The following is a 13,733-nucleotide window of genomic DNA, read 5'->3' as shown; positions in this document are numbered from 1 at the left end:
TCCCAGTCACCAAACCCTGTTCTTTTCACCTCTTCCCATACGCACATCCCTTTCTTAGGTAATGTACCCCCAAGCACTGCTTAGGGGGGGGGGGGGGCTTTTTCGCACAGGGTAATCTGGGGTCACTTTGAAAAACATTTCCAGGGCAATATTTCGTTCTCATTCCACCCCTGCACGCAGCAAAGAAAATATCCATGCATGACAATTCTGAACATGTATTAATAATTAAACTATAGCCTTTTATTGTTTAAACATGTTTAAAGTAAACGAAATGTATTTGCAAAAATGCATCATGATTACCTTATTCAATGTTTGCCAGATTTAAATAATCATGAAACGGGGAAAAGGGAACAATTGCACATTGTGTGTGATTTTCAGAATCAAACGTTTAACAAACTGGAAACAATGTATACAAAAATGCAAGATTAACAAAAAAGCATAGTGTACACATCCAAAGGAACATTTACAATGAATTAAAAAGAAAACTATACTGCATTACCATGCAAATGTAAAGACTTAACAAGCTTCTTCGATGGCATCCTTTACTGGAACAACTTCTTCCTCCTTAATCACAACTAAAGAAAGGGAAACATGTTATGTATGCTAATGAAAGTACCACCAAAGTTATTCAATGTAATTCAAAAGTAAACAGCGTGCTAGGTCAAGTACAAAGAATCCAGATGGAGGCTGCATGAAGGAATGTGTCTTTAACTGCAGAGACCATGTATCTCCTGCCCTCTATTCATAGGCACAACTGTACCAAGCCGGAACAAAGCACCAGAGGCCGGAAGTTGTGGGGGAAGTTAGGGGGCCTTCATACAGTTGTAGGTCTGGCCCAAACCTGAATGGGACATTGTGTCATGGCTTGCAGAGTTTGGCGTCTCTGTTGGCGCCTGGGTGCATTGTGCAGTCGGACAGGACTACATTTCCCAGAACGCACATGCTCCTATGACTTGGAGCGGAGCATTGTACGGTGCTCCAAGGCGTCTCAGCTTATCATAAGAAGGCGCAGTAAGTCACGTCTGCTGCTTCTCAGTTGCACATTTACTCACTGGTTGCTGTAGCACTCTATGGACTTATGGATTGTACTGGCTCAAAACCCTTGGCCCCTCTTTGGTATTGTGGTGCTGTGTTCTGGATTTGTTGGCTCACCTCTGTTCCGGCTATTGTATATTGGACTAGTATTTGGACCCTGATTTGGAATTGGTGAAATGTACCCATGCTAAGGTGTGCACTCTATTTAGGAACTCGGCACGTTACTTGCTCTGCATGGATTCGAACTTGGGACCTGTTTACAACTCCTTGACATTGGCCTTCTGGGGAGAGATTTTACTCTTAGTTTGCACCCCAGTGATACCCGGGAGGGTTTTTGCTCAACTCGTGCCTCTATAGAGCACATAGATGGATCTGCAAGTGTCTAGTCCCCTCCAGTTATATAGTCAAGGACATTGGTTAGAGTGGCTATGCTCTAACTGGACCATTTCTTGTTGCCTAAACCCTCATTTCATTGCTCCTTTTTAGACTCAAAGTGCATTCCTCCCCCCTTTTGCCTAATTGGTCAACCAGTGGGGTCCATACACACTACTCGTAGTAATATTAGGAAGAAGAGCGACGGTGGCGTAACATATTGTTTCCATTCTCTCCCAGGCAGTATTTGTGGGAAATGTCAAGTCGGCAGCAAATGGTGCAATTTAAGGCACATAGGGAAGGTGAATGCTCCTAAAAGATTAGATGATTTTAAGATAGCATGCACACTTTTTTTTGGCACCTGCTAGTTCTTGCAAGTTTATGGTGCATGTCCATTTGCACTGAACCATATTCCCATGTAGGCCTGAGTGGCACTAAGTTGAGCACATACTTACCTCTCAGTAATGTTCTGTCTGATGGATGTTGCTCCCACAGAATCCTCATCTGAGATGTATTGTGCACCAGCATCATAACTTTGGAAACCTTTTGACCACCAGGGCACGCCATGCGGCATTGGCGTCCAGAGCCTACGCCCTTGGTTCCAGATGTAACCGACAAAAATAGCGACACCGCGGCCCTTGACCTCAGTTACCTAATTTCTTTCCAAATAGCTCAGTCGTGTTAGAGAATTGTGAATTACACTACGTCATATGACCAGCAGGCTAGCCTGGGCCTATGGCAAAGGTTAGCCTTAATAAAAGTCAATTGTTCTCCTATTGGGGGAGCGGGTTGGGAGGAACATCCATCAGAAAGAACATTACTGAGAGGGAAATAATTTGTTCTTCTAATGGATAGCGTCCTCCCACAGATTCCTCATTTTAGATGGAATCCGATAGCATATACCAGCCCCTTCGAGGAGCATGGAAGGGGGGGGAGGGAGAGAGAAAGAGAGACAGAGAAAGTGAGAGAGAGAGAGAGAAAGAGAGAGAAAGAGAGAAAAAAGAGAGAGAGAGAGAGAGAGAGAGATAACTCCCATTCTGACACCCTTGAAAATCCTCTTGTAAAACTGTTTTGCAAAATTGGGCATCCTGACTTACCCAGGCATTCAGGCAATAATGCTTAGCCGACGCATGAATAAAAGACTGTTGCTGCAATGCAAATGTCTGCAGTGGGAACTCCCCAGCCATTCCTCTAGTTTAATTAACCCTCTGAGAGGGATTGCCTGCAATGCTGTGACATTCTGAAATAACCAACACAATCCATCTAGAGATGGTTTGTTTTGTGATGGCTTTTCCCATTTGATGTCCAACATAACCCACAAAGAGCTGGTCGTCAGACCTGAGGCTTCTAGTGCTGGCAATATAAAAGCTCAGGGTCCTTTTCTTTTCTTTTTTTCAAATTAGTCTTTATTGAAAGTTTTGTAGCAATTAACAACATGACTTTATGAGGCATCCATTTAAACAGTTTTACAAACCCCAAGGGAAGCCCTTGCCATCTGCCTCCTTCTCCTATGGATCAACAATGAACTGCCCCCCGTCCCTCCTCCTACCTCTATCCCCAACCTTCCCACCCATCCTGGTACCCTCTTCCTCTTTCAAACCCCCTTACTCAACCCGTTATTCGCTTAAATCTACTTAAAGCCTTAACCATAGGCGCTAGCTCCCCACCCTGTGGTCCTTTATTCTCCTGTTTCCTTAGTGTTGCTGGCCTCGTTGGCTGGTTCTTGGTGGGTATCAATCCATGCCCCTTTTTAAATTCTCTCTGCTCCCTTCGCCCTGCAAACCCTCCCCACTCCTTCTCCAGTGGGCCTGCCCAGGCGTGCAATCCCGCTGGTTTCTGTTCCATCATGTACAGGTTCTTCGCAACATTTAACCATTCCTTTTTATGTGGGGTGTGAGGGTTTTTCCATTTCGCGGCGAGACATGCTCTCGCTGCTAGTAGTAAGCTTTAGGCCATCCGAGGCAGCCTGCTGTATTCCCCTTCCCGCTCCTCCACTCCAAACAGGACTAACAGAGGAGATTTGGCTTGGTTAATCCCCTCCACCGCCTTAATCCACCCCAAGACTTCCTCCCAGTAAAACTGCACCCTTGGGCAGCCCTACCACATGTGCCAGTAGTCGGCCTTCGTTCCGAACTCCTGCCAACAAAGTGGGCTGACATCTTGGTAAATTTTTGCAAGTCTGACTGGGTCAAGTTGCCACCTATGTAGAAGCTTGTGCCATGCTGTTTATATTGACTTGATATCAAGGTCTGGTAGGCGCTCCTACAGAGACATCCCCAAAATGCAGTGTCTATACCCCCTCCAGATCCCTTTCTCACCTTTCCCTCAGTTTCTCTGTTGACCACCTTCCACCCCCTGATTCTACGAGGGCCCCATACATCACTGAGATCAGTCCCTTCATCTCCGTCCTAGTATCCAGGATTCTTTCAAAGGGGGTCGGGTCCTGCTTTATTAGTTCGCTCCATGCTCTATCGGTAAGGACCCCCTTCAGTTGTAGATACAGGAAGACAGCTAGTTCCCTATACCCAGTGCCTCCCCCAACTCTTGTCTTTGTCTCGGGAGGATAGCTTAGGGGCAACGTGCTGGCCTTGGAAGCAAGACGACATGAAGCAACACAGGTTCAATCCCCGGGTCCGCGCTTAGAAACCTCTGGGTATTAAGCGCGTTATAAATAACCTATCATATCATAACTCATGAATATCTATGAACTTGTCCCCTGTCAATGGCTGGCCTACCCTCTCTAAGCCGGCCTCAAACCATGTCTGGAACCTTTCCAGGTTAGGATGCGCGTCTCTGACTCCCGGGACCCATAGATGTCCCAGCGGGGAAGGTCACGTTGTGACCCCCCCTCATTTCCACCCCTTTCATCAAAATGTTCCATATGGTCCCCAATATGGGATGTTCGCAAATTCTATGGGGGATTCTGTCTCTTTGTACCATTACTGTGGCTGGTCGCAGATGACTGTTCAGTGCGATCCATTGAAGGTCCCCTTGGGCCATGAGATGTGGTATAAGAACCATCAGTTGGGCTGCCTTGTAGTACCTTTTTTCACTTCTGGCAGACCCACCCCACCTTTTCCTTTGGGAAGCACAAGTACCTTCCATGCTATCCTGGCCTTCTTTCTTTCCCACAAGAACCTCGATAGGGAACGCTTCATCTCCCAGAAGAATGAGTCAGGGATGCCGATAGGGAGCATCTGAAATAGATATAAAAGTCTTTGGAGGACAAGCATTTTTATCGTGTTGAGGCGCCCCCCCCCCTTGACACCGTAAGCTTACTCCATTTCACCAGGTCCTGTTCAATCGTGGACTTCAGTGGAGTGAAATTGGCTTCAAAGAGGTCCCCTAGGTCTTTGGTAAGATTGATGCCCAGGAATCTGAACTCCCCCCACCCCCTCCCCCCACTAACCTGCATCCCCAGGGTCGCAAATATTTCTGTGTCACCCTCTCTATGCCTGTCCAGTGGAAAGATAATTGATTTGGAGAGTGTGCAGCAACATGTCGTCTGCGTATAGAGTGAGTTTATATTCTTCCCCTCCTACACATATTCCCTCAACTCTGTTGTCCTCCCTAATCCTCTGTGCGAGAGGTTCCAAGGAGAGTGCATACAAAGAATGGGAGAGAGGACAACCCTGCCTGTTCCCTCTTCCCAGTTCGAACCATTGGGAGTATCCCCCATTCACTACTACACAGGCCCTTGGGAACGTGTACAATGCCATTATACCGCAGAGAAAGCCACCCCCTATACCGTATTTGACAAGTACCGCTTCAAGAAATTCCCATTCCACCCGATCAAATGCTTTTTGGGCATCGACCGAGAGAAAGGATGAATCCCCTCCCACACCGCGGGCCTTGTGTCAGGTGCAAGGTCTTCCTCAATGTATCCGCGCCCTGTCTGCCCTTAATAAAGCTACCTGATTCAGATGGATCAAGCGTGGCATGTAGTCCCTGAGTCTTGCCGCCAGTACCCAGGTGTAAATGTTGGCATCTAGGTTTAGGAGGGAGATTGAGGCGATAAGCACCACATTTCTTAGGGTCCCCTCCCCTCGTATAGTAGCACCAAAATAAATGCCCTCGAGAAAGATTCCGGGGCTTTACCTGTCTTCGTCATGTCTGTAAAGAGTTCAGTCATGAATGGTAATAAGACATTGAGAAAGGCTTTGTAAAGTCCTGCGGTGAACCCATTGTCCCCAGGCTTTCCCCACAGGCAGTCTCCCCCTGTGCTCGCCTATCCAGGTTGTGTATCTACTCCCGTAGTCTGTTCTCAATTAGACCCTGCTCCCTTTTCTTCTGCGCCCCTTCCCTAATCAATACCCCCCCCCCAAGTTGCTTTCCCCACCTTCTACACCATCCTTATGTCCACCTACCCAGTGTGATTAGTAGTGAAGAATTCCTCAATTTCCCTAGCCATCGCCTGTTGGAACACCAGGTCCTTCCATAGAGACTTGTTGCATCTCCATTTGGTCCCCCCTGGGTTCATGCCCGCCCAACCAACCCAACCCAAGTTCAGTGTCGCCATATCGTGGTCTGACCAAGAGGTCGGGTGAATCTCTGCATTCAGCGTCTCCTCCCACAGGCCTCTTGAAGCATACACATAGTCTATTCTAGTAAATGTTCTGTGAGGTGGTGAGTAAAAGGTATATCCCCTCTCGTGTGTGAAAGTAGCGCCACATGTCCCGCAGCCCATATAATTCCAGGGTCTCCTGGATCTCCCAATGGCCTAGCCTTCCCACTTCTTGGGCCCGGTCCTGGATCCCAAGCCTGTACCAGTTCACGTGTGTCCATATATTGAAGTCACCTCCAATGATGAGGTCTCCCGAGCTCTCTACCATCATTTTAGGGAGGATATTCTTCAGGAATCCTGAGTTGGCCCTGGTTGGGTGCATAAATGGTGGCAAATGTAAAACACACCTTTCTAATGGTGCCTGAGACCAACAAGGCCCTCCCCTACACATCTAACCAGACCTTAGACACCTCCATCTTAAGGGCTCTGTTAAGAAGAATGCCCGACCCAACCCTCCTTACCGGGCCCGACCCCCAGTATACCCGACCTGCCAATCCACCAGGAATTATTCTTTCCTCCCCGTTACAAAATTTGGTCTCCTGGAGGAACATGACATCCAGTTCTACCCTGTAAAATTCCCTTGTAACCAGTGACCTTTTAGTGGGGGAGTTCATGCCCCTGACATTAAGTGTCCCAATCCTCAGCCGGTTCCCTTGATCGCGATTTCTTACGGTCGCCATCATGTTACCGCACTATGGGTCTCTCGTCTTTGCCATCTGGTTAGCCTTAACCCTTCAACTTGAACAATGTAACCGGAAAGTAACGCAAAACTAAGCAAGGTCTCTAGTACCAGTCTCCCCCCAAAGCCCCAACCTCGTGTGTCCCCTGCCTCCATCCACAACCCCTCTTCCCTCCCCAAACGGCACCTGGTTCGCCCCAGTTATCATCACTAGAGAGTAACTGAACCACCAAATGGACCCCTCAACACGGGTCCCAGCCCTTCAAACCCCTTAATGTCAGAGCCCCGACCCCTCCCTCCTTCGTTTAACACCGCTTAACCTCTTCTCATCAAGCACCCAGGGTGGCTTTATGTCATTACACACTAGTCAAATCACCCTCCGCCTGACCCTGGCAGCCCATCCCCCCATTCAATGTCATGCTCAATGAAAAAAGATACATCTTCTGTCATCCTGTGTCTGCTGCTGGGGACGTGTTCAACGTCCCAAATTTCAGAGATCCTGGCATTATTTGTCTTTTAGGTCCCTTAATGCTCCATCGGTTCGACCCAACCTCTTGCTCCTTGGCCCCCTGTGGGCCTCCAGTGTCACCTAGTAACTTCCTCGTGGCCCTCTGTATCTCCTCCTCGCTGGACAGTGTGTATTTAGTTCTATCAACTTCGAAAGCTATGGAGAATGGAAACCTCATCTATATCCGATTACCTTCTCATTCATCCACATCGTAAGGGGTGAGCACAGGCGTCTCCTTGAGAGCGTTTGCGAGGTCAGGCCTTGGAAAATAGCAATCACCATACATCACCAAGTCCTTCTTTTTCGCCTTCTCCAGGATCTTGTGCTTGTTTGGGTAGTTATGCAAACGGGCAAGAACTGATCTGGGACCCCCTGCCGGACCTCCAGCCCTGTGGATCCTTTTGATTTTGGCCTCATCGATGGCGTCGTCCTCGAAAATGAGTTTGGTGACTTTGTGGAGGATTCTCACCAAGTCCCTCTCTGTCTCCCCCTCCTTTTCCGGGATCCCGAAGAGCCTCAGGTTGTTCTGCCTCTCTCTGTTCTCAATGTCGTCCATTTTCAGCATGATCTCCCCCTCTCTCCTTTCCATTTCCGACATTCTTATGTGCATCTGAATCTCCATGGCATCCCTAGATAATTGGTTGTGCTCCACTTCTTCGAGTCTGCCTTCCATCTTGTCAATTCTCTGGGTTATACTGTCGACCCTTCCCCCTATGTCGGCCTGCATGCTCCGGATCTCCTCAATCAGTGCCGCAACATCTTTTTTTTAGCCGTCGATCACCCCACCCCCCCCCCCCCGGTCGCCATGGTGGAGGGGTACGTTGTCTTTCACTGGTTCTCCCTTCAAATGCAACCAAAGCTAGCTAGATTAGATCTCGCATCCATTTGATTTCCCTCTCCGCCAGGCGTGTTGTCCCTTGTGGGGGCCTCACTGCAATGGGTCGACCCACTCCCAAGTGAGTTAGACGGGAGGCCTCTTGTGCCCTATGGATTGGCCAGCAGGCAAGTGGGTCTCTTTCGGGTAACTCGTCGTGGGTTCCAATGCTCACAAGCAGTCGACACCTCCCACCCTCACTTGTTTCCACGCTCACCTCACCTTAGGTGTGCTGCGTCAGTCCCCACCAATGGGGGGCACATTCTCCAGTACCTTGGCCTCCTTTTGCCACAAGATATTCCCCCCTTCCTGTTGCCCAGATTCTAATGAGCCTGTTTTATGGGTTAGGAAGTCCGGGAGGTGGGCACATGCCCCTAAGCAGGGGGCTCTCACCTTGATGTGGTCTTCTCTGGTGTCCCTACGTGGCCCCTACCCCCTGGGACAACTCCCTTTGCACTCCACTGCCACCAGTAATCTTTCCTGCTGTTTCCTGTGGGGTGGGCCTGGACTGCTTCAGGGGCAAACCCCACAAGAGCTCTAGGGCCCCTGCTGGGGGATGTCGGGGTGCAGATCCTAGTGGGCTAGGCGTAGTTAGTGTGTTGCCTGGGGGCGTGCACTCGCCCCTGGGTAAGGGGCACTCACCTCCAGATGGTCTCCTCTGGCATCACCACTTGTCCCCCATACACCCGGGGTCTACTCCTTTGCACTCCAGCAGCACCCGTGTTTTCCCCCCTACTGCTTCCTGGGGGAGCAGGGACAGGCCGCTTCAGGGGCAGGTCACACAAGATTCACTTAGTCCCACAACTTCCCAAAGGGTGGCGCCACTCTGTCCTTTCCGCTGTGATGGGGGGTGAGGCATCCGGGTGGCGGGCACATGCCCCAGAGCTGGGGGCCCATACTTTCCCTATTCTACTTCGGTGACTACATGTGATCCCCCTCCTCTGGGGACCTTCTGCTCCCCTCCTCCAATTCCCAGGGCCCCCTCCACTGTTCAAGAGGGGGCGGGATTGTGCTGTCCCTGATGGCGGTCCCTGAGGGACGCTGGGGCCCTCCGTTCACTCCATGTGGGAGGGAGGTGGGACCAGAGACCCACCTCTGTGCTTCCCGCCACAGGTTGTGGTCCTCCTTCGGCACAGTGTCCCTCAGTTCTATGGTTCCCGTCGGGCCGCTCCACCCCGGATCACCAGTGCCCCCTCTCACTGTGTCATGAACCTCCATGCGGCGCGGAGGGGGGCCAGTGGGATGTGCTCCTTGTTTATAGGTGGGCCCAGCACCCCCAGGTTTGAGTGGCGCCGCGGCCCGGCGGCCCTGTGTGCAGCCGCAGGCCCACTGTCTTTAGGCTGGGGCAGTCTCCTCACTTTGTCGTTCTACGATCTGTGCACCATATCTCGTATCCCAGGGGGCTGTTTCTCTCTGGATTTCTCTGGAGTGTGCCCTGGGTGCTGCCACGAATGTTGCTCCTATTTCCACATTATGGGGGGGGGTCTTTAAGGGGGACTCTGATCCCCTTTAGTCCCAGTGCGTGGGGAGCATAATGCTCAGGCTGCTGACATCAGCGCACCCCCTGGTAGCCCCCCCCCCAGGGTCCTTTTTAGAGTACAAGTTGTGTAGTCTCTCCTCTTCTTTAGATGGATGAGGATGATGATAAAAAGCTGGAAGATGTAATGTTTGTCTTAAATGAAAGTCTGTCACTACCTTGGGAAGGAAGGATGGTCTGACTCCAAATGTCACCATGTGTCTGCTAAAAACAGTAAAGGGTGGTTTACAGGACAGCTCGCTTAGTCTGCACATTGACATAAAAGCTGTCAAAAAGGCTGTTTCCCAAGACAGAAGCCTGAGCAGGCCTAGGTTTGCGCATCAAGAAGGTCAGCACCCGGTTCACGTCCCATGCCAGCACTACAAAAGGTGTAGGAGGAAACTCATTTGTCAGTCCTTTAAGGAACTGAATAACCAAGGGTACCGTAAAATAGGAGGCCAGGTCAGGTGTCCTCTTAAAGATAGAAGAGCAGCTAAGTACCCCTTAGCTATATTCTACTGGAGACCTCATCTCACAAGGTGTAACAAGACAGTACTATAGCAATATCACATGATAAGTGATCCAGATCCTTTACTCTACACCAGCTGCAAAATGTCTTCCATCAGCAGTGGCAGATAGCTTGTTTTGCTGGCCTTCTCGCTGAAAGCAACCCCTCCATGAGGTTTTCCAGAAGGTTCCAGTCTCTGTGCATCATCCTCTGAGAAGTCGGGCGTGGAGATTGAGCGTACTGATGCTGGGATGGAGATTACAGCCATCACCGTGCAAGAGCAAGCCTGCTCTCTTTGGAAGGACTTCTTGGAGGACAGATGGCCAAGGCCAGAAGGTCTGGGTACAACATCCTCGTAGCCCAATCTGGTACTATCAGGATCATGGTTGCACAAAACTTCTTCAACCTCCAGATGACGTCTGGTAAGATGGAATCAGTGGGAATGCATAGAGAAGAGGAAAGTTTCAGTCTACCATGAAGGCGTCCGACAGTGCTCCTCTCAGTGAAATTTCATGGAACAGAACAGCTGAGACTTCCTGTTGGAGTGGATGCGAACAGATCCACTTGAGGGGTTCCCCAGAGGGTGAAGATCTCTGAAAAGACTTCCCGGAATAGCTCCCACTTGTGGGGTACCGAAAGCTGCCTACTCAGTGTGTCCACCACAAAGTTCTCCTTTCCGGTCAGATGAATTGCTGTCTTTACAATGCCCAAAACCAGAGTTGCATTGCCTCTCGGCACAGTGGTCATGACCCTACATGCCCTCTCTTGTTGAGCTAGTGCATGGTCACTGTGTTGTCTGTCATGACCAGGTATTCCCCTGTATTGAAGGCAAAAAGGCCATTAGCGCCAGTCTGATCGCCCTCAACTCCAAAAGGTTTATGTGGAGTTTTGCCTCTGCTGTGGACCATAGTCCATTCACCCTAGGTTTGTTCAGGTGTGTGCCCCAGCCCTTCAGTGAAGTGTCTGCCACTATTGTCACATCAGGCCAGGGTTGTCAAAAGGTTCCCCCTTCATCATGTTCTCCTTGCTGGACCATCACAGGACGTGCTGTGAGATCCTGGTCAGGACCTGCAAGAGATCGATCATGTTGCCCAAGAACTGCGAACACTGAGATCTGAGAGCCCACTGAAGGGATCTCATTTTCAGCCTGGTCTCTGGCACCAGAAAAATGCAGGATGCCATGAGGCCCAGAAACCTTAAGAAGTCCAAGGTCGGAAGCAATTCGGCGTTCTGGAATTTGGAGACCATATGTTGGATATTGATAGCTCTGTCCACTGGGGCCAAGCCTTCCCCTTGGACGAGCCAAGGATCACCCCAATGAAGTGGAATGTTTGAGAAGGTGTCATCTGTGACCTCTTGAAATTGAGGGAGATGTCTAACTTGTGTAGGAGGTGGCAGACATGGCTTAGATGAACTTTGGCTTGCTTCTCAGAGCGGGCCATGATGAGCCAGTCGTCCAAGTGAGGGAAAACATGAATCCCCTCCCGTCTCAGACCGGCTGCCACCACTGCCATCAGCTTGGTGAAAACCCTTGGAATGGAGTTGAGCCCGAACGTCAAATACTACAAATTGGTAGCGAGTAAAACAGACCATGAATGTTAGGTACTTCCTGTGCTTGGGATGAATCGGCACATGGAAGTAAGCATCCTGAAGATCAAATGACACCAGCCAATCCTGGAGCTCCAGAACCTGGAAGATCTAGGAAAATGTAATCATCTTGAAATACAAAGGAGGTAAAGGTGGGGTGTCACCTAGCATAGATGCGCAGTTCTCCAATTAATAGATATATGTCACTTGCAGCAGTATCAGCACAAAGAGGTACCCCCGATCCTCTCCAATGTACAGTTACAGAAAAATGGTATGCTGACGAACAGCGCTTTGACCATGAACAATACATTTTGTAAAGTCTTTCTGGATAATAAAGCTTCTTAGAGTCTCCAGAAATGTGTGCTCAAACGGTTTCTTTTTTAATAATACGGTATTGCACAGCTGACACGTGTTTCGACCTATGGTTGTCCTCAAGGCAACTTGTTTCCTCAGTTGGTTTCCCTGACTATTGTAGCTGTCGAGTCTTCCCCCATTAATTTAAATGGAATTCGATAGAATCTAAGCGTTCACCACACCAAAAACGATTCTAGTGCCGTTGTTGTAGATCAAATTATCTTTCAAATGTTCAGTATGGATTCTCACTATTTTATTGCTTGTCCTGATTTACTTCAAATTATATCAGAGTATCTGGTTCCACATCATCCTCTCAAATTGAATATTGTGGTGTATATCATTGGTCCTATCCTCTTTTTATAAGGTCCCAATACCATAGAGCATTTATGGTGAATCTCCAGGGATCGATCACGCGGGATCGATCCCGGAGATTCACCATAAATGCTCTATGGACTTTACAAAATGTATTGTTCATGGTCAAAGCGCTGTTTGTCAGCATACAACTTTTCTGTAACTATCTTGAATTTGTCCTTCCTGAGGAACTCGTTCAAGCTCCTCAGATCCAAGGTAGGTTGAAGTGCCCCTTCCTTCTTTGTGACTAAGAGGTAGAGGTAGTGTCATCCCTGATTCCTCTCTGCATGAGGAACGTGTACTGTCAACCCTTTCTGCAACAGGGAAACGATGTCCTATTGCTGCAAAAAATTCAGATCTTTTGCAATGAGAGTGGGAGGGGGACAAGCAGCGGGGTGCCTGAAAAAGTTCAGGCAGTATCCCTAGGAAATGATTTACATGATCCACTTGTCAGAACTAATGCCCTGCCATTCTTCTTGAAAGTGAGCTAGACTCCCTCCTAATGCAGAGGTATGGGACAGATCACTAGGAAGGCTTTGTTGCCTCTGTTGCCCTACAAGGAACTCAAGTTACAGAGGAGGATTGGTTTGCCTTCCCACCCCCCTCCATCTAGAAGATTTGGGAAATATTATTTTCCTGGAGGTAGGTTGGCCTCTTCCTCTTTGCTTGAAGGACGCATAATAAGGAAAGGCGGCTGAAGAATAGTGGTACTCAAGGACTTAGCGGCTGCCTTGGAGGATTGCAGCTTCTCCAAACTGTTGTCAGCGTTGGATCCAAAGGGGTTATGGACGTTGAAGGGTATATCCAACAGTCTAACCTGGACGTCCGTTACAAAACTGGACTTCCTGAGCCATGAGAAATGTCTCAAAACTGAACTGCTGCCCATTACTCTCCACAGGCAATCAGGGGTGTCCAAACTACACTAAGGGCTGGCTCATTGCCTCTTTTCCATCTGTTAGTATATTGAGGAAACCAGATCTCTTTTCGCCCTTAGGGATTTCCTAAGCGGCTTGTTCAATTACTGGCCATAAAGTATGTGTGTATTTGGCCAGAGCGCGGGAAGAACTCAACTGCCTTGAGGGTCATGCTGCCTGAAGCAAAAATGTGTTTAGCCCAGGCATCTACTTTCTTATCGTCCCTGTCTGGCAGTAAGGATGAGTAAACTGCTGACCTGGCCTCAGAAGTGGTGGCCTAGGGCAGAAGGCTCTCTGGGAAAGGGTGCTTAGCTAAGAAGTCGGGGTCTGAAGAAGCAGATCCTCAAGCATGACTTCCTCAGAGGAAAGCATTCCTCTGGAATGTTTGACCATCTCATGGGCTTGAGACCAAAAGGGCTCTCATCCTCCTCATCATCAAATAAAGTCATTCCCCGACCTAGGTGAATAACG

General features: G+C 49.2%; 1 protein-coding gene across 1 annotated transcript in view; it reads right to left on the bottom strand.

Annotated features, from left to right (window-relative positions):
- Nucleotides 1-13,733, bottom strand: part of GTF2I (general transcription factor IIi) — a 2,618,156-nt gene that overhangs the window by 52,450 nt on the left and 2,551,973 nt on the right. The window contains exon 34 of the mRNA XM_069614749.1: nucleotides 500-575. Coding sequence (XP_069470850.1) covers nucleotides 517-575 — 59 coding nt within the window. The 3' untranslated portion in view covers nucleotides 500-516. The remainder of the gene's footprint in view (nucleotides 1-499; nucleotides 576-13,733) is intronic.

This window comes from Ambystoma mexicanum, chromosome 9, assembly GCF_040938575.1.
Source record: "Ambystoma mexicanum isolate Mex_15411 chromosome 9, UKY_AmexF1_1, whole genome shotgun sequence".
In the NCBI taxonomy this organism is placed as follows: domain Eukaryota; kingdom Metazoa; phylum Chordata; class Amphibia; order Caudata; family Ambystomatidae; genus Ambystoma; species Ambystoma mexicanum.
This window is presented reverse-complemented; position numbering and strand designations above follow the sequence as displayed.